Source organism: Sphaeramia orbicularis, chromosome 11, assembly GCF_902148855.1.
Source record: "Sphaeramia orbicularis chromosome 11, fSphaOr1.1, whole genome shotgun sequence".
Lineage (NCBI taxonomy): Eukaryota > Metazoa > Chordata > Actinopteri > Kurtiformes > Apogonidae > Sphaeramia > Sphaeramia orbicularis.
The window spans coordinates 41,717,448-41,738,556 of NC_043967.1; the positions used below are offsets into that span (position 1 = coordinate 41,717,448).

The following is a 21,109-nucleotide window of genomic DNA, read 5'->3' on the forward strand; positions in this document are numbered from 1 at the left end:
GTATTTTTATTATTTTTTATCAGTATTTTATTGTATTTACTGAATGCTGCTGACAATCGGACCTGAGAACAGCGTTTCGTCTCTGTGTATTTTATATGCTGACATGACAAATAACTTTAATTTGATTTGAATGAGTAAAGTTGTGAAGTGATTTGTTAATAGCCCTGTTACAATAGACCTACTTAACCTGTCAGACTCGAAGGTCGAGTGACATGTGAGACTTTACGAAACCCAGTGTCGTCAGTCATTCGTCATGGTCTGATGAGCCTCTGAACATTTGGAAGATTCTTTCGTCTGTGGTGCAACAGCTTCACATCTCCTCTTTTGTTTAAAGAATGCACACACTGAGCTTTGTTGAAGAGGATTATCACCACCGCGTGACTTAACACTCCTGAACAATGCATCATTAAGTGTCTCGTTTGGTGGAAACTCACATCTGTTCATACCGAACATCTCGTGCTATTGATTAAAAGAGTTGGCACGACTCTAGGGTAGATTTAGGTAAAGATAGTGATGATTACCTCCGACCAGAACACGAGCAGGGTGATCGGTTTCATCAAAGAAGCGACCGTGGATGGTTATGAAGGTTCCGCCCATGACGCTGCCGGAGGATGGTGTGACTCCTTTCACATCTGAACAAAACAAATGACAAAAACACTTTACTGTACCTGAAAAGAACGGCAGAACTGGTACTAAAAGCTACCGTTTCACTTGTCATCACATGTTTCTTTCATACCTGCGTAAGTCTGCAACATGCCGAGCTTCCCCAAAGACGTGATCCTGTATACCGACTTTTCGGGCAAACTCCTACAGATTTGAAAGAAAAAGAGTGAAAAAGTGTTGTTTGTGCTGTTGTATTGTTCTTATTTATCAAATTGCAAAAAGTTCAATTGTATTTTTTTTTTTACAGGGTGGGGAAGCAAAATTTATAATATTTTGAAGCAGGGACTGAAAGACAGTGTATGACCAGTTAGTTTATTGAAAGTCATGAGAATTTAAACCTTCAAATCATATTTTACTGCATTTCTAACGGTCTTGTTGTCTACCTCAAGTTCAATTGCCATTTTTCTCATGGATTTGGTTGGATCCTTTAGGATTTTGGATTTGAGAGCTTTAATAAAAGCTTTGGTACGTTTTTTGTTGCTTCCTCCACTTCCAGACTTTCTCGTAATAGTTTTGCTCATAGTCATTCTCTTCTTTCCATTATAAACAGTCTTTATGGACACTCCAACTATTTTTGAAATCTCCTTTGGTGTGACGAGTGCATTCAGCAAATCACACACTCTTTGACGTTTGCTTTCCTGATTACTCATATGGGCAAAAGTTTCTGAAAAGGTATGGATAATAGTGTTAGGTATGATTATGACATCAGTATATGTTTGGTTTCAAAACAATTGACGTAATGCCTACTGAGAAAAAAACAACTAAATGTTCATTGTAAATTTTGCTTCCCCACCCTGTATAAGAAGATATCAAACATTTTTTCAATACAAATTAGAAGATTTTTAGAAGATTTTCCTAAAATAATGATTTGCATAATATACAAGCAGAGGAACAAGACTGTGTTCCTTATTTTAAAAGTGAAACTACTATGACACCTTTTCCTAAGAATATTAAATCTGTCTGAAATAACTGTTTTCTTGCTTGTAATATGCACTTTTTTTTATTTTATTTTACTGGTTTTACTAATGTAACAAATGTAATAAAGCATGACTCCTGCTACTGAACAACTCTTTAAAGCAGGGGTGTCAAACTCATTTTAGTTCAGGGGCCACATTCAGCTAAATTAGATCTGAAGTGGGCCGAACCAGTAAAATAATAATGTAATAATATATAAGTAATGTCAAGTCCAAACTTTTCTCTGTTTTAGAGCAAAAAAAAAAAGTAAATTTACATTACGAAAAGGTTTACATCTGCAAACTATCCTTTCAAAAGATGTGAATAACATGAACAAACTGAAAAAATAAGTGTCATTTTAACAATATTCTGCCTCAGTTTATCATTTACACATGTACATTAGAACTTACAGATCACAGTGGATCTACAAACACACAAAACATTTAATAACAGGCAGAATATTGTTAAAATTCTACTTATTTCTCTTAAAACATTTCAGGTTGTTCAAATTTGTTCAGGTTATTCACATTTTTTTTGCGAAATTATACTTTGTTTTAGTGTAAATACATGTGTAAAAAGAGAAAAATTTGGAATTATCATTATTTTTATGTTTTTATTTTGATAGTATTTGACTGGTCCTGCCCACTTGAGACTGAATTGGTCTGAATGTGGAACCTGAACTAAAAGATTGCTAATATTTTAGTGTAATTTTTGCATTTCATAAATTCATCCCAAGGGCCGGACTGGACCCTTTGGCGGGCCGGATTTGGCCCCCGGGCCGCATGTTTGACACCTGTGCTTTAAAGGATAGCATTACTGTCCTGGCTCCTACTTCAACTTATAATACACCATTCTATGCTATTAAAAAAGGCCCATGGTGCAAAAGGCTCGAGTATCAATTGGACCCAACCCTGTTACAGTTTCGTCCTCTGTTCCTAGAGATGCAAATTGGTTAAATGTGATGCTTTTTGTTTTTTAGAAATCTCTTTGTCACCAGTAAAAAAAGCTAATTAAAAAGTTTAGATTGTAGTTTTAAGGTCTAATATGATCTTTCAGTGGACACATTTTATTCTAGTGTTGTTGTTTTTTTTTTTTTTATTTTAAATCTAGTCAAGCAGAATTTGCTTAACCTACAAGATGATATGGATGTATTTCAGAACTCCTGGATTTGAGGGGAGTTTAAGCCTAATATCTACATGTGACGCATTATAAAATGACAAAGTCCAGCCCCTTCTGGTGAGACCCATAACTCTGGGAAAAAAATGAGCATATTGGGCCACCATTTACACACATAATGTTGTCAAATTAAAAGATAATTTTACAAGCCAATAAAGTTGGAGTAGAAAAAAACACCTTTTTTTTTTTTTTTTCTGTGAAATGACTTTAGGTGTGTAGTTTTTCAATAGAAAGTCGGACACCTTAACAGTTTTCCAAGGTGTGTCTGAATTGACTTGTAAGATTATCTATTAAATGTGTAAATGATTGTATAATTTTAATGGTATGAAAAAAAATGACTTGCCTGGAATATTATTGTTTTCCGAAATATCCCATGGTAATGAAAAGGAATGAAAGATTACAGAATACAAATACAGAATTCTGAAAGACACAATTATTTAATATTTTCCACTCTGTTATGTGTGTTTTTTAGGCTCATAAACTTCTTGGCTGGTTTTACTCATCGAAAACAGACACTGAAAATGAATGAAAAATTTTCTTTCTTTTTTGTCAATGCGTCATTGACTAAATCCATTTGTAACGAACTGTACCAATCTACATTTAGATAATAATAGTGTGTAAGTATTAGAAATAACAGTTATTACGTTCTGTGCTGTTTCAAACCCTGTGATATTTTACTTGGAGCTCAAATACGCATTTAGCAAATGAAAGTTAAAAGTAATTCAGTATCATTCTTTACCTTCCATAGTGACTATCCAAAATGTAACTCATGTTGTGATGCCCTGTTGGACACAAAACATAGTTAGCATATTGGAAAAAGGGTGTTTTTAATATTTTTTCTGCTGACAGTTGCTTTAATCTTACCAACGTAACTTCCCGTCATCCTGCAGCTCATGTATCCCCACCAAGACTGTTCACTGTCCAGTTTCAGAAGGTATCTTAAAAAAACAATGAGTAGTATTAACAAAACATGAATCAAAATGTGATTTTTATTATTACCACTTTATTTTCAGCGAAACTAAATACATTTAAATACATTTAACTCGGAATGATTAATGATGCTATCCTTTTTTTTTTTCATATCTTGACACATAACTTACAGGTCATCTGAGTCGGGTTTAAGCAGCTCACACGGCATTCCTGTCACGTAGGCTCTGCAATACACAAGACCATTCAAAGTTACCACACAAACAATCATATTAACCCTTTCATGCATGAATTACGACAACCTTGGCCACAATATTTTTCCTGAGTGTTTTTATTCCTCTACAGGCATGAAAAAAACAATGCAATCAAGTTTTTTGTTTTTGTTTTTTTTTAAGATGTTACAAAAATGTTCACTCAGCTGGACGTCATGTGTTAAATTTTTGAAGCAAAGAAACATGAATTAAAAACGAATATCAGAAAGTGATATGGAAAACTATGCAATACAAACACTTATCATTCACTTCATTGAGATAATATGCAAAAAAAAAAAAAAACTTACATACTGTTAATTACAGTCTAATAACAATTGATTTACGCTCAAACATGTTTTTGCAAATCAGGTTTATCTAGAACAGCAGAGTTACAGTAATAGTATGAATGTCAGTGTATGGGATGATGCATAAGCATCCACTGTGTTGGCTGATATAGAACTAAAACAACAAAACCCATGAATATACAAGAGAACAGCTGGAGAAGAACTGTCCACTGTAGTGACCAGTATGCATGAAAGGGTTAATGATCAAATAAATAGATTTCAGTTAATGAAAAGTTTTTGTTAGTGGGATAGATTCTCGTCATCAGAACTTTTTCCAATATTACAGGTAATGCTTGAATTAGACAAAAGCTTTAAGTTGATCTAACTATACATCTGTTTCTTTTTACCTCAGAAATCTGGCATTGACACCATTTGAACTCTTTGCAGTGTTGCTCCCGTACACATCAGTAAATATCCGGCCACGTATAGTCAAAACGCTCCCTGTGTTGTTTTGAGAGAAGAGATTTATTTTCAAAGGTTCATTTTTCAGGTGCATTAAGAAAATAAAAATCCCTGTATAATATAGACAGATACTATATTTTACCTGGAAGGGTGCTGACTGGAGTCACAGAGTATATAGTAGGTGTGCGATACCAGGCAACCTGAGAGGAGCAATAGTAAGAATAGATAAAACAGTGTGAAAAAGGCCAAAAATCTAACAGAACGACTGATCGAGAAACAGACCATATTTACATGGTGCCCATTTTCCTCTGACATTACGCTCATGGTTACAAGCTTAACCTGTTAAACCCTGACCATATTTTCAGGCGAAAAACGCCCTAAAAAGACATACCCAAAGTAAATGAAGAATTACTTCACAATAATAAGGTTCATATGGATGTTCTTGGTGTCTGTGGACATTTACAGACCTCACAGAATCTATTCCCATTGTCTAAAATATTGTATCTATTACTATGCCTGAGTAAACTGTAACAAACTAAAAGAGAAATTAGTAATAGCAGTAGTAATAGAAGTTTAATAACAGTAGTAGTAGTAGTAGTAGTAGTAGTAATAGCAGTAGTAGTATTAATATAAATAGCAGTAGTGCTATGGACTGTATAGTGTGTGTGTGTGTGTATGTGTGTGAGAATGAGAGAGAGAGAATCAGATATAATCCATTTTTTATATTATCCAGGTTGGATCAGTAATAGTAGTAGCAGCAGTATTAGTTCTCTCTCTCTCTCTCTCTCTCTCTCTCTCTCTCTCTCTCTCTCTCTCTCTCTCTCTCTCTCTCTCTCTCTTACTCACTCACTCACTCACTCACTCACATTGCATTTACTTCTCTTCAGACATTTCAAGTTGTTCATATTTGTTCAGATTATTCACATTTTTTTGTTTGTTAATATAAACATTTTCATGTAATATTACTTTTTTTTTTTTTTTTTTTTTACACGAAAACAAAGATGAAATCTGCAGTTCTCATTATTTATAGGTTATTTATATAGTATTTTGCTGCTCTGACCCAATTGAGATTTAATTGGTCTGTATGTGGAACCTGAATTAAAATGATTTTTACACCATTGATTGATATTTTCTTCAGTATGATTTTTGCATATCACAAATTCATCCTACGGGCCGGACTGGACCCTTTGGCGGGCTGGATTTCGCCCCCGGGCCACATGTTTGACACCTGTGTTCTACATATTTACATGGTGCCCATTTTCCTCTGACGTTACGCTCATGGTTACAAGCTTAACCTGTTTAACCCTGACCATATTTTCAGGGAAAAAAACGCCTAAAAAGACATACCCAAAGTAAATGAAGAATTACTTCACAATAATAAGGTTCATATGGATGTTCTTGGTGTCTGTGGACATTTACAGACCTCACAGAATCTATTCCCATTGTCTAAAATATTGTATCTATTACCATGCCTGAGTAAACTGTAACAAACTAAAAGAGAAATGAGAATTTTTTATCCTCGCCTGTTTTTTTTTCGGTTGGATTGACGATGATATGCATAAATTAATTGTTCGAGTCGGAGATTTTTAATAGCGTATATTTCACGCCACAAAGATTAAAAATCATGTTTGAACATTAAAGTTTGCACTAAAATACACTTTTGATGTACTTTTATTAACATTAGGGTCTAAACTTTGAGCAAAAGTTGAAAAAAAACATCCATTGTCCTGATTTATTATATTTTTATAGTAGATGAATATTAAATATTGCAAACACAAGGATAACGTCCCACTCTGGTATTTTAGTTGTAAATACATGGAACTAACAAATTGTTACCACTTAATCATTTCCCTTTTGATCAGGAACTGAAAATACAGTGGATATCGAAAATGTGGATGGATATTGGACCTTTTTTTAAGTAGTAGTAGTTTATTTCGAGCACATAGAATTATCAGATAACAAAGAATCATACAATATGGTTAAAAAAATAATAAATAAATACGATTTTTCTGCGCTCGAAAAGGAGTGGAAAGAAGTATAACTTATTGACTCCCACCCCCTTTTTACAAACTAATAATCAAACTAGATCCACTTCCTTTGCTTTGTTAACACACATTTTCTTTTGTATATTTTTTACAATAACACAAAACATCCATACAAACCATTCATGTACACTTTTTGTAGTCACTTCGCACACAATCAGATTTGCCTAATCAACCGTTTTTAATATGCACTCGAAATATTTACTCCAAATGCAATGATCAATAAATATGATAGTATCTTCTAGGGCTGAAAAATATATCATTATCATATCGATATCTAGATATGAACATTCAAGATATTAATATCGAAAAAGCAACGATATAAATGATTTTTTTTTTAAATTTTTTATTTAACCTTTATTTAACCAGGAAATGTCCCATTGAGATTAAGAACCTCTTTTACAAGGGTGTCCTGGCCAAGATAGGCAGCAGCAACACAACACATAGTTACAAGAATACATACAACATACACACACACTCGACAAAAACAGATGATAAAAATTGCATGTACAGGCAGATTAAGAAAAGCAAGTGCAAGATATATATATAGATATAGATTTCCCCCACGCTCACCCTGCATTTACAGCTCTGGAAGTCACAACAAATTTCATTTATTCGTACTTTATGTTAATGTTGATGACTGGCAGTGAGTTCTTATAAATAAACCTGCACTTTCCACATTCTTTTGTATTATGATGTTTGTATTTTTCTGAAAAATGCTTGATTTTCACCGAACCCGTAGTCATATCATATCGTATCGTTATCGAGATATCTGGCATGAATATCGCGATATGAAATTTTGTCCATATCGTTCAGCCCTAGTATCTTCTTATCATGATAACCAATTAACTACAATAATATCTTATTTTATGCGTACTTCTATAATGTTCTATATTTTGTTATTATAGTGGATTTATACATCCTTTTAAATGTACAAACTGAAGAAGACATTTTTAAGTTTTGCTCCAGATTATTCCACAGTTGTACCCCTCTAACAGAGATACACCAGCTTTTTATGTTTGTTCTACACTTAATATTCTTGTAGATTTCAGTTCTCCTTCAATTTTAAGTAAAGAAAGTTATTTGAAACCATTAAACAGATTGTTAGCACAAAGTAGCAACCTGATTTACAGCTAATGCTAACTCAACTTTGGATGTTCAGAGCTGTTGTTGACTGAATAAATCTTATTTTTCCCAGTGATAAGCAGCTCTGTCATAGGAGTTAGACTGACAGTATATTCTGTCATGTCCTGAATTTTAGCAGAACCTAATAACAAAAACTGACATACATTAGGCGCATTAGCTAATGTTAGCATTAATTAACTAGCCTGCTAATGTTTTATTTGGACTTTCACAAATTGATAAAATAAATCCAGATAAAAGATATATCATCAACCTTTTAGTAATATTTGCAAGTTTCACATTCATTGCACTAAATTTGCACATCAGCGTCCAAACATTATTGTTTTTAAAGCACATTTTTCCAAATATTTAGATAATTTGAAGAACATTAGAAACTCTAAAGCAAATAAAATTTTAAAAAAGTCAAACATATAATCTTATTTAATTTATATAATTTATATTTTATACCTTCGAGCTTTTTTTTTATTTTTATTTTTATTTATTTTTCTATTTTATTTATTTATTTATTTATTTATTTTGCGTACATTTGTTTCTATGTATTGGAAATGTAAAATATTTTGTGAAATGTGACTATTTATTTTAATCCAACTTTGATGTATACTGTTATGTATATATAATGTTCAATTGGTCATTGTTCAATAATAATAAAAAAAAAAAAAAAAAAGAAGAAAAAAAAAAACTAGCCCGCTAATTAGCATATGTAGCTAACTTTGGTAGGGAGGTAAGTTTGACATTATTATTATTAAATGTGACAGTAAGTGTAAAGTATTAAATCGCTAAAATTACTTGATATGTTTATCATATCATTAGTTGGTAAGGTCAGTGTTTTTCTATCCTCGCATCCTTCTTTTCATAAAACCAACATTGTTTTACGCTAATTATTATCAGTAATGTTAGTTGAGAAGTGGCCAAATTCTACTTATAGTTGTATACATCCATTCAGATTTTCAGTATCAGGTGAAGTGATTTTTACAAAGCATGAACACAGCAATATATGATTTTAATATATTATGTGTATTATGTCCATAGTACTTCCATCTGTAATGTCATTTGGAGGCTTCTTTTTCACTTTGACTTGTGTAAATAAGTTCAATCAGTCAGTTCGGTCTATTTTTTCAACACTAGTATCTGTAGCTTTCATGTACATGCGTGCAGAACATAAATGTGTGTGCACAAACGATACAGAGGTCAGGTTTTCATTTGTGAGATAGATCCTCCACTTTGGTTCTGACATATTTATTTGGTATTTAAATGTAAAATTTTAGTAAATAGCAAAAAAGGAAACTCACATAAATGCTGCAGTGGTACGGTTTGTAACTGCCTCTGCAGATTTTGCTATCGGGAATGGGAACTCCGTCCACGATGACATGGGCCACGTATTGTCCATCCGGCATTGGTCTGAAACAGATGAGATGAATGATTTTAGACAGATTTCAAGGCTACATAGCATGATGCAGACTGTGTTTTCTGTGAGTCTGTGTTACCTGGTGTAACATGTGATCATGGTGCGTGTGTTGAATCTCTCTCCACGTCACAGGGGACAGACAGAGTGTCTGACACCAGAATCACAGCATATCCAGTGTCAGGGTCTGGATTCAGCTGAAACTGCGATTCCTGGGCAAAACCTGCAAATAATGCAAAAATATTGGACAAAAAATGTATTTAATTGAAGTTTTTTCTGGTTAAGGATGTCAAAACAAGTAATAAATTAAGTAAGAAGTCCTAATGAATAAACAGGTTTAGCATGATGAACTGATTAAACATTTTTATTTTCTCACAAAATTCTTCAACAGCATGAACACATAACATCACATTAGGTGTGAAGCACCGAGGGGTAGGATTAAATAAGTTCATACTTCTTCCTACTCCTTTTTGACCATGCATACTCAGACTTGTTATGTGCTTGAAGATAGATCTGTCCATTTAAATGTTATTTTGTTTATGTCTTAATTTGCTTTGTTTTGTCTTATTTTTTCTTTGCATGTTCGAAATAAAATAAATAAATAAAACAAAATAAATAAAATAAAATACAGTGGCATTACAGTAAATCATTGTGTTTTGGGTTTTTTCCCTTAATTTTGCTTCCTGTTTTAAAAAAAAAAAAAAAATCCTATGAGTCTGGTGTGGGACCTTGTGTGGATTCTGGCACACATAGATTATTGGATGGCAAAAAGTGCACGTTTTCTGTTATTAATTGTTGTGTTATGAGTAGGGATGTAACGATTACCGGTATAATGTATAAACCGTGGTAAAATTGCAAACGGTTAATATAACGTTCAATTCTAATTATCATGATAACCGTGTTTGATTACTGCACTTTTCCAGAGAAAAACACACACCCATACTGACATAACAGAAAAGTATGGATGTCCGATATTGGCTTTTTTGCCAAAAACCGATATGCCGATATTGTCCAACGCTTAATTTCCGATTCCGATATCTACCGATAACCGCTGCCGATATATGTGGATATTAAACTAATTTTAGGTAACATCACATATCTCCTGTCATGGAATTAACACATCATGCCTAATGTTATTGTGATGCCCCATTGGATGCATTCTCAAATGCAACAAGGCTTTCAAAATGTAAACACTGTCTGTGCAAAGAATACATACTTCAACTTAAGTTGTGGAAAAAATGCCATATTTATTTATTTTCTCTCCCTCCCTCCATGAGTCTATTACAGTGTGGCAACTCTACTGTACAATTTTGAAAACTGCACATTTCTTTCAGCTACAAACAATGCTTTGTTTATGTGTCAGTAAATGCCAGCGAAATCAAGGCATTATTTTATCAGTTTTAATGACAGACAAAAAAAAAAACGATAACGATATTCACCGATATTACATTTTTATGCCAATATCGGGCCGATAATATTGGCCCGCCGATATTATTGAACATCCCTACAGAAAAGTACATAAATAAATAAGTACATACATACATACATACATAAGTCCTTGAAGGCAACACAAATGAATACACAATAAAGTAAACAATATGACAAAGTGAACAACAACAGCAATCAAATAAAACATAACAATCAACAAACACCCAAAAAACAAGGAACCATTTTTCTAATGCAACGGAATTTCAACGCCATAAGAGTCTTACCTTCCCCCAAAAGGGTAAGTTCTGTTCCTCCATTCTGCTCCAGTGCGTGGAGAAATGGAGTCCAGGCGCTGAGCATCTGAAGATAAGGATAAGATGATGCACATTTCTTACTTTTCAGCAGTAGGTAAGGAGGACACATTAAAAACGGTTAAATTTATGAAAAAAGGCTGTTCTAAATTACATGTTCATGTCTTTTGAGGTCTACTTACTACAACAGCACCACAGTGTGAGGATGAGTGCTGCAGACCAGAGAAGACTCCTGGAGGAGGACTCCATCCTGGAGATATCCCAGGTTTCCCTGCTGTTTACCTGTGAACGGCTGTTTAGGTGCTACTGTGGAAATCTAGGAACCAATAAAGTACATAAAAAACACACTCAGGTTTGCACGTTTCTTGTTTTGTTCTGATTAACAAATGAAATTCCAGTCACTCATCTTCTGTCTGCATGTGCTTCAAATGACTGTATCATGTTTTAACTGTTGTTTTTTTTTTTACCTCCGCCAAGGAGGTTATGTTTTTGCCAGGGTTTGTTTGTCTGTCTGTCTGTCTGTTTGTTTGTCTGTCCGTTAGGTGCAACATAACTCAAAAAGTTATGGACAGATTTTGATGAAATTTTCAGGGTTTGTTGGAAATGGGATAAGGAAGAAATGATTAAATTTTGGTGGTGATTGGGGGTGGGGGGCCCCACAGGGGGGGCCACTGATCAGCCTTGGCGGAGGTCTGCGCTCTCCGAGTGCTTCTAGTTTATTTGTTCGTCTGTCTGTCTGTCTGTTTGTCTGTCCGTTAGTGTGCAACATAACTCAAAAAGTTATGGACAGATTTTGATGAAATTTTCAGGTTTGTTGGAAATGGATAAGGAAGAAATGATTAAATTTTGGTGGTGATCGGGGGTGGGGGGCCCCACGGGGGGGCCCATTTCCAACAAACCCTGAAATTTCATCAAAATCTGTCCATAACTTTTTGAGTTATGTTTGCACACTAGCGGACAGGACAAACGGACAGACAAACAAACCCTGGCCAAAAACATAACCTCCTTGGCGTGGGGGGGGCCCAAGGGGGGGCCACTGATCAGCCTTGGCGGAGGTCTGTGCTCTCTGAGTGCTTCTAGTTTTATTATTTTACTTATTTCACTGCTTAAAGACCAAAACAGCAACCAGCAATCAATCAAAAGCTAAACGAGCTAAAATCTTGTCAACTTTTTTTAACCACTAACCCTATCAGTAATTTACATAAAAAAGGTAAAATGCAGTTCTCAGTTTTTCATCGGCATCAGACATGGACACATTTATACTCCATCTGTGCAAGTGTGTCCACAGTACTTCCATCTGCCTATTATCTGGATATTATCACAACACATCCACCTGTTTTTATGTCTGAAGTACCACCTTATCAATCAATAAATCAATCAATCAATTAATTAATCAATTCTATTTATATAGCACTTTTCATGCAAACGTGCAACACAAAGGGCTTCACACAATAACAATAAAACACACGCATGCACACATACAGAAAGATCTTCTATTGGTCGGTACTGAAATAAGAACAGCCTTCATGAGAAAAGATGGGAGCTGAGGAAGCACGAGCATAAGTGAGGAAACACCAGAGGCAGGATAAAAACTCAAACTAGAAAGCAATTTAAATCAACCAATACATAAGTAAATAAATAAGTCAAAATAAAATAAAAATAATAAGTAATAAAATAAAATGCCATCTACAAAGCAGATTCATAGAAGTGAATGAATAGATAAATACACAATAATTGTAATAAATACAAAATAAATAAAGAGATGAAGTTTAATTAAAAGCTAGGTTAAAAAGGTAGGTCTTGAGTTTGCTTTTAAAAACATCAACACTCAGGTCTTCAGGCAGGCTATTCTACAAACGTGGATCATAATAATGATAATAACAATAATATCATGTACATACTGCAGATGCTGAACATTCTGCACATATTCTACTACTTATTGCACTTCTTATTAGATGCTATCTACGTTTCATTGACCTGTATTTGTACATGTGTAATAATACAGTTGAGTCAAACCTAATAATAATAATAATAATAATAATAACAATAATAATAATAATAATACTAATAATAAATATATGTACATACTGCAGATGCTGAGTATCTGCACATATTTTACTAATTATTGCACTTCTTATTAGATGCTATCTGTGTTTCATTGCACTGTACTTGTACATGTGTAATAATACAGTTGAGTCAAACCTAATATAAATGAATATGAATGAATAAGATGAATTTCCCCCAAGGGACAATAAAGTTTATTTACTTACTTTACTTACTTTACTTTTTACTTGACTTGACTTGACTTTTTACTTTATTTTACTTTTACTTTACTTTATTAATAATAATAATAATAATAATAATAATAATAATAATAATAATAATAATAATAATAATAACAATAATTGACAAAAAATCTCCGTTTCATTGCCCTGTACATATACATGTGTAATAATACAGTTGAGTCAACTAATATGAATGAATACGAATGATTAAGATGAATTTCCCCCAAGGGACAATAAGTTATTTTACTACTTTACTTTACTTTTTACTTGACTTGACTTGACTTGGACTTGACTTTTTACTTTATTTACTTTTACTTACTTTATTATTATTATTATTATTATTATTATTATTATTATTTTATTGTTATTATTAATACTACTACTACTACTACTACTACTACTACTACTACTACTACTAATAATAATAATAATAATGTCCGACAAAAAAAATCTCCTTTTCATTGCCCTGTACTTATACATGTGTAGTTGAGTCAAACCTAATACTAATAATATAATAATAATAATAATAATAATAATAATAATAATATAATAATAATAATAATAATAAATTAATCCAAATAAAACACACTGATTTCTACAAAAACCCTGCACAACTCAAATCTGTTTAATACAGTAACATCTACAACAATTACCAACAATGCATTTAAATATCAATAAATTCAACTAATCTGATTTTTTTTTTTTTTAAAAGCGGGTTGTTGTTGTAACTTACAGTGGTCTCTGAGGTGGTTTTCCTGTTAATGTCTCCGTGATCGGTACAGTCTGTTGATGGTCTGTGGATGATCTTACCTCTGCACACACTCTTTATATGGGTGTCCGCGCACGCGCCGCCCCTCACCTGTAACAGGGTGGAGTCTCGTGCACACATCCACCCGTGGGACACAGCTGCCATCTCCACCAGAACTGAGCACCGCGTTTTCACAATGACACCCCAGTGCAAGTGGATAAAAATGGACGGTGAGTAACAGCTGCAGACGGGAATCACGTCAGTCACATTTAGATGGAAGTGAAACCTCAAATTACACCCGACCTGTCATGGGTCCGTTTGGAGATTTTATCAAACTGTGGAAACATCCATTTAAAAACTAAAGTTCTGCACGTGCATGTGGAATAATAGGAGAAATAAAAGCGTTCTTTGTTCATAAAATAGTCCCTGGCACATTTGAACTCACCTCAGCTACTTTACTGCCCCCACCTTGATTTAACCCAGGGGTGTCAAACATGCGGCCCGGGGGCCAAAACCGGCCGCCAAAGGGTCCAATCTGGTCCGCGGGATGAATTAGTGAAAACGCAAAAATTACATTGAAGATATTAACCCTCCGGTATCCCGTCCAGCAAGGCCCTTACTAAGCACTGTGGAATAATGTCACAAAAAATTTCATTCAGTTTGTTTTTAATTCTTTTACACTTTTTTCTATTTCATCAACTTGAGCCATAAAGAAAAATACCAAATACTCAATAATTTCACATTTTTTAACCCTTTAATGCCATGTTTGTAATGTAAACAAACCATTTTTTTGGGATTGCAAAAACCACAAAAAATTATTTTTTTCAATATACTACATAAATGTGGATCACATATTATTTGATTTTTTCATCCTGGCATATGTCAGTGATTTACTCCAACATTGGTTAATTTGCATTATTATTTTTGGCGCTAGATCAAATGTTCAAAAATACTAGCATCTGTCACCAAGTGTACGTAAAATGCACACCTATAAATCAACTATTAAATATTACGTATTGATTTATTTTTTCTGCTCTAATTTGATTTTATTTTTGTAAATCAAGGTCAGCCCTAATCATACAGATCAAATGGGAAGAAATAGTGCATTTTAGGCACACTTGGGAGACAGATGCTAGTCTTGTAATTTCCTTTTGTTTACAATGTGCAAATTTGAGTTGGTGGTCAGAATTTTAAAGATCATGCAAAAATGAACAACTTTGAATTCTAACCTTATTTACATTGTGAAAAATAGTAAGAAGTTTTTTTTAACACAAGTGCAAAGTGTGCCTAAAAGGCGCACCTGGATACCAGCGGGTTAACAATCAAGAATGTTAAAATAATTTATGTCAAGTGGGTCAGACCAGTAAAATACTATCATAATAAACTATAAATAATGAAAACTGCAATTTTTCTCATTGTTTAGTGGGGGGAAAAAAAGTAAAATTACACAAAATGTTACATTTACAGACTAGCTTTTACAAAAAATGTGAAAAACCCAAACAAATATGAATAACCTGAAATGTCTTAAGAGAATTAAGAGTAATTGTGTCATTATTCTGTCTGTTACTAAACGTTTTGTGTATTTGTAGATCCACTGTGATCTGTAAGTTGTAATGAACATGTGAAAATGAGAAGCTGAGGCCAAATAATGGCATAAATTGTTAAAATTGCACTTTTTAAAAAAATAATTAATTTTGGTCATGGTTGTTCATGTTTTTCCACATGTTTTTAAAAGATAGTTTGTAGGAGTAAAAATGTTGATAGTATACAGTAATTTTACTTTTTCACTCTAAAACATAGAAATTAGACATACATTTTGGAATCAATATTATTTATGTATTATTGTGTTATTATTGTAATCATCCGGCCCACTTCAGGTCATATTGGCTGTATGTGGCCCCTGAACTAACATGAGTTTGACACCCCTGATTAACCCTTAAAGACCTACACTGTAAAAAAAAAAAAAAAAAAAAAGACTGTAGAATAAGTTAATAAAACTGCAACATAAAAAATGTAAGCGAAAATACAATGCAAAGTTGTTTAATTGAAAAGATTTTTGTGTTAACGATTAAATCAAATATAGCTGCAGTTTCTACAGGAAGAGTGTGTAATCAAAACCAGATTTATATGTAGAAATTATATATTTCTATTGTTTGAGAAAATAAAACTGTAAATAGAAAAACAATGTGGTGCGTTTAAATTACAAGACTATAATATTGAAATAACAGCCTATTTGCTTTTTTAAAAAATAAAATGTAATTTAAAAAGTAAACATTTAACATTTTAAACAGGTAAACCAACGGACAGCTATGGCCCAGTTGGTAGAGGCGGGTCCAATGACCAAAGGATCAGCGGTTCGAATCCCGGCTCCGACTGTCCACGTGCCACTGAACCCTAAATCGCTTCCAGACAGTTGGGCCTGGTGGCTTTGTAAGTGCTTTAGGCAACATGACGGTGTATAAATGTGCCATATAAGTGCAGTCCAGTTAAATTGATGTTACCCTTTCATTGCATACTGGTCACTCCAGTGGACAGTTATTTTCCAGCTGTTTCTCTCGTATATTCATGGGTTTTGTTGTTTTAGTTCCACATCAGCCACACACAGTGGACGCTTATGCACCATCCCATCCACTGTAGTTCATACCATGAATGTGTGTGACGGACTGCAGTGGGACGAATAAGAGTGAATGGTTGGATGTGAATGAATAGTTTATATAGATAGAGTTATAGAAATGCTTTTGTTTTTGTTTTTTTTTACTGTTTCTTAATGTTTTAGCTTTTATTAATGTCTTTTTTTTTTTTTTTAATGAGAACATCAGCCTGTTCAGGGACTACAGATGGAAATTAGCATTAGTATTAGAACCTGGTACACTACATCTGTCCTTTTTAAGGTTAATGAATATTTTGATTTGTCCTTGACTAAATAAATAAATAAAATGGAAAAAAAAACAAAAAAACTTTGCTGTTCTTGATAAACCTGATCTGCTGTAATATGTTTTGGTGTAAATCAATTGCTAATTGTCATTAGACTGTAAATAAACAGTTTTTTGTTCTTTTTTTTTTGCAACATTATTTTTGATTGATTGATTGATGTATTTATTTCGAATATGAATGTCAAACAGAAGAAAATAAATAAACAAACACTTAAACATAAGACATATAATACATATTGGAAAAGGAGTGAGAAGAAGTACAACTATATAACTCCCACCCCTTCTCCTTATATAATGAATAACAATAATAACATTCCTAGTCTAATCGTATCTATACACTATGCCATAATATGACTGATACTTACTAGTAAATAATTAGGTTTCTGGTTTTATATTATTATGAACAAATATAATATGATTTACATAAACACATAATACAATAACACATATATGTACAGGGTGGGGAAGCAAATTACAATGAACATTTAGTTTGTTTTTTCTCAGCAGGCATTACGTCAATTGTTTTGAAACCAAACATATATTGATGTCATAATCATACCTACACTATTATCCTACCTTTTCAGAAACTTTTGCCCATATGAGTAATCAGGAAAGCAAACGTCAAAGAGTGTGTGATTTGCTGACTGGCACTCGTCACACCAAAGGAGATTTCAAAAATAGTTGGAGTGTCCATAAAGACTGTTTCTAATGGAAAGAAGAGAATGACTATGGCAAAACTATTACGAGAAAGTCTGGAAGATACTATTAAAGAAGAATGGGAGAAGTTGTCACCCAATATTTGAGGAACACTTGCGCAAGGTTCAGGAACGTGTGAAGGCAGTTATTGAGAAGAAGAGGACACATAGAATAAAAACATTGTCTATTATGTACCTTTTCTTGTGGCAAATAAATTCTCATGACTTTCAATAAACTAATCAGTCATACATGTCTTTCAATCCCTTTCAATCAAATATTGTAAATTTTGCTTCCCCACCCTGTAAATACATATTCATACACAGATCTATACACACATATACAACCTACAATATATACACAACACACATACACACCTATAACATACATTTACACACACTTACCACATACTTGTATATCTTTATCACAAGCCCTCCCTCATGATCTCCATGAATTGAGTAACAACTAGTATTAGAGTATGATAAAATGTGATAAAATGGCATTAGTGGCTTAAAAATGTTTCATTTCATAGTTTTTACACAGTTTATCACGTTCTGATAATGCGTTTTAAATACATGTTTCTTTGCTTCAAAAGTCAAATGCATGGTGTTCCAGCTGAGTGGACATTTTTGTAACTCCATGAAAAATAGGGTCCATAAAAAATTTTCAGTTGCATTGTTTTTTTCATGGCCAACAAGGAATAAAAACACTCAAGAAAAAAAGATTGACTAAGGTTCTCATAATTCATGCATGAAAGGGTTAAATATATTTGTTTAAAATGTTAATCTACATGTAACTCTGTAAATTTGTTATGGTTTGATGTGGGTTTTTTTTTTACAATATTATTCTGGTAACAACAACTGCTAGTTTTTTCCCATAAAAACAACTGTTTTAAGGCAACTTCAAATGTTTTTTTCTGCATTTTCTCCACATCATTCCCTACATTAACCCTAAAATCCCTATTAATCTTTTCATGCATAGTGGTCACTACAGTGGACAGTTACTCTACAGCTTTACTCTTGTATATTCATGCGTTTTGTTGTTTTAGTTCCATATCAGCCAACACAGTGGACACTTATGCATCATCTCATAAACTGCAATTCATACCATTATTGTAACTTTGCTGTTCTTGGTTGGTTCTTGAGTGGAAATCAATTGTTAATATTTATTTTTTGCATATTATCTCCATGAAGTGAGTTAATAACGTGTTAATATGATATGTTAAAATGTGAGAAAACATCAGATTAGCTGCATTAAACATGGTTTCATTTCATTGTTTTCCTATCACTTTATCATATTGTGTTTTAAATACATGTTTCTTTGCTTCAAGAATAAAATTCATGGTGTAGCTGAGTGGAACATTTTGTAACTCCATGAAAAAACAGGTTGATTTAAAAAAAAAAAAAATCACGTTTTTTTTTCATGCCTAAAGAGGAATAAAACACTCAGGAAAAAAAAAATCTTGATTAAGGTTCTCATAATTCATGCATGAAAGGGTTAAATATATATGTTTAAATGTAAATCCACATGTAACTCTGTAAATTTGTTTATGGTTAGATGTGGTTTTTTTTTTTTTACAATATTATTCTGGTAACCACAACTGCCAGTTTTTTTCCCATAAAAACAACTGTTTTAAGGCAACTTCAAAATGTTTTTTCTACATTTTCTCCACATCATTTCCCTACATTAACCCTTTCATGCATAGTGGTCACTACAGTGGACAGTTACTCTACAGCTTTAATCTTGTATATTCATGGGTTTGTTGTTTTAGCTTCCATATCAACCAACACAGTGGACACTTATGCATCATCTCATAAACTGCAATTCATACCATTATTGTAACTTTGGCTGTTCTTGGTTGGTTCTTGAGTGGAAATCAATTGTTAATATTTATTTTTTTGCATATTATCTCCATGAAGTGAGTAATAACTAGTATGAGAATATTTAAATGTGAGAAAACATCAGATTAGCTGCATTAAACATGGTTCATTCACTGTTTTCATATCACTTTATGATATTGTGTTTTAAATACATGTTTCTTTGCTTCAAGAATAAAATGCATGGTGTAGCTGAGTGGACATTTTTGTTGTTGATTAAAAAAAAAAAAAAAAAAAAAAAAAATCAATTACATTGTTTTTTCTTCATGCCTAAATAGGAATAAAAACACTCAGGAAAAAAAATCTTGATTAAGGTTCTCATAATTCATGCCTGAAAAGGTTAAATACTTCTAAAGCGGTGTAACTACTACAGCTAGTCACCTACATGTGTTACATAATTACATATTTGAATGCTTTTACTGGTGTCTTGTCTCTACCTTTAAGCTTATGACGTCACGTCTGACAAAACTCGATTAGATCTTTACCATTGTATTTGTATTTTATCTATCTGCAAATAAAATAATAGAAATTCAAAATCAGCTTTCCATGTATTCATAAAAAACAGCCGTTCCATCTGTGTGACGGTGCAACAGGGTTTAAGAACATTATTTAGCATAAAAAATGATAATAATTCCTCATAAAGCAACACTTAGAATGACAACAATCACATATTTGTAGATAAAATGCACAGGAAGAAGATGGTAAAAATGTATTTGCCTCTGAGATGTAGTGGAGTAGAAGTATAAAACATTTCATCACAAAAACCATACGACTGACACACCAATTTAACCCATAAAGACCCAGTGCTACTTTTATGTCCGTTCCCAAATGAATTTTTCTCTATATATAACCTTTCTTAAGTGATTTATCACCACATATCATAATAGTATCCTTATACCACAGGTGTCAAACATGCGGCCCGGGGCCAAATCCGGCCCACCAAAGGGTCCAGTCCTGGCCCCTGGGATGAATTTGTGAAATTCAAAATTACACTAGGATATGAATCATTTTAGTTCAGGTTCCACATACAGATCAATTTAACTCAAATGGGTCAGATCAGTAAAATCCTATCATAATACCTATAAATACTTCAACTCCAAATTTTTCTCTTTGTAAATGTAAAAAATTTCATGACATTTACTGTATTATACTAAATCAAACTATCATTTCAGAAAACACGAATAACCTCAACAAATATAAACATTTTGAAATGTCTTAAGTGTAATTTTAACAATATTCTGCCTGTTATTAAATATTGTGTGTATTTGTAGATCCACTGTGATCTGTACGTTGTAATTTACATGTGTAAATGATAAACTGAGACATATATTGTTAAAATTGCACTTAGTTTTCTAAAGAAATTTCAGTTTGTTCGTGTTATTCACATCATTTTAAAGGATGGTTGGTAGATGTAAACATTTTCATCACAGAATTTTACTTTTTTTGCTCTAAAAGGTAAAAGAAAGTTTGGAGTTGACATTATTTATATACTATTATGTTTTATTTCTCTGGTCCGGCCCACTTCAGATC

At 33.0% G+C, this 21,109-nt stretch overlaps 1 protein-coding gene across 1 annotated transcript; it reads right to left on the reverse strand.

Annotated features, from left to right (window-relative positions):
* Positions 1-252: 252 nt before the first annotated feature.
* Positions 253-9,406, reverse strand: LOC115428348 (fibrocystin-L-like). Its single transcript, XM_030147343.1, has 9 exons — positions 9,387-9,406; positions 9,192-9,300; positions 4,860-4,917; positions 4,663-4,756; positions 3,894-3,947; positions 3,658-3,731; positions 3,533-3,575; positions 737-807; positions 253-632 (listed from the first exon to the last, which is right to left on the reverse strand). The coding sequence occupies exons 1-9, from the start codon at positions 9,404-9,406 to the stop codon at positions 487-489; spliced, it is 669 nt and encodes a 222-aa protein (XP_030003203.1). The 3' UTR covers positions 253-486.
* Between the last annotated feature and the right edge of the window lie 11,703 nt (positions 9,407-21,109).

Bases quoted from the DNA above. Each gene is read 5' to 3' on its own strand.
- LOC115428348 (XM_030147343.1), bottom strand. From the start codon at position 9,406: ATGATCACATGTTACACCAG. The intron at 3,732-3,893 runs GTAAGTTATGTG...TGTTTTTTTAAG, and splicing joins AAACCCGACTCAGATGACCT to ATACCTTCTGAAACTGGACA. The intron at 633-736 runs GTATGAAAGAAA...TGTTTTGTTCAG, and splicing joins CATGTTGCAGACTTACGCAG to ATGTGAAAGGAGTCACACCA.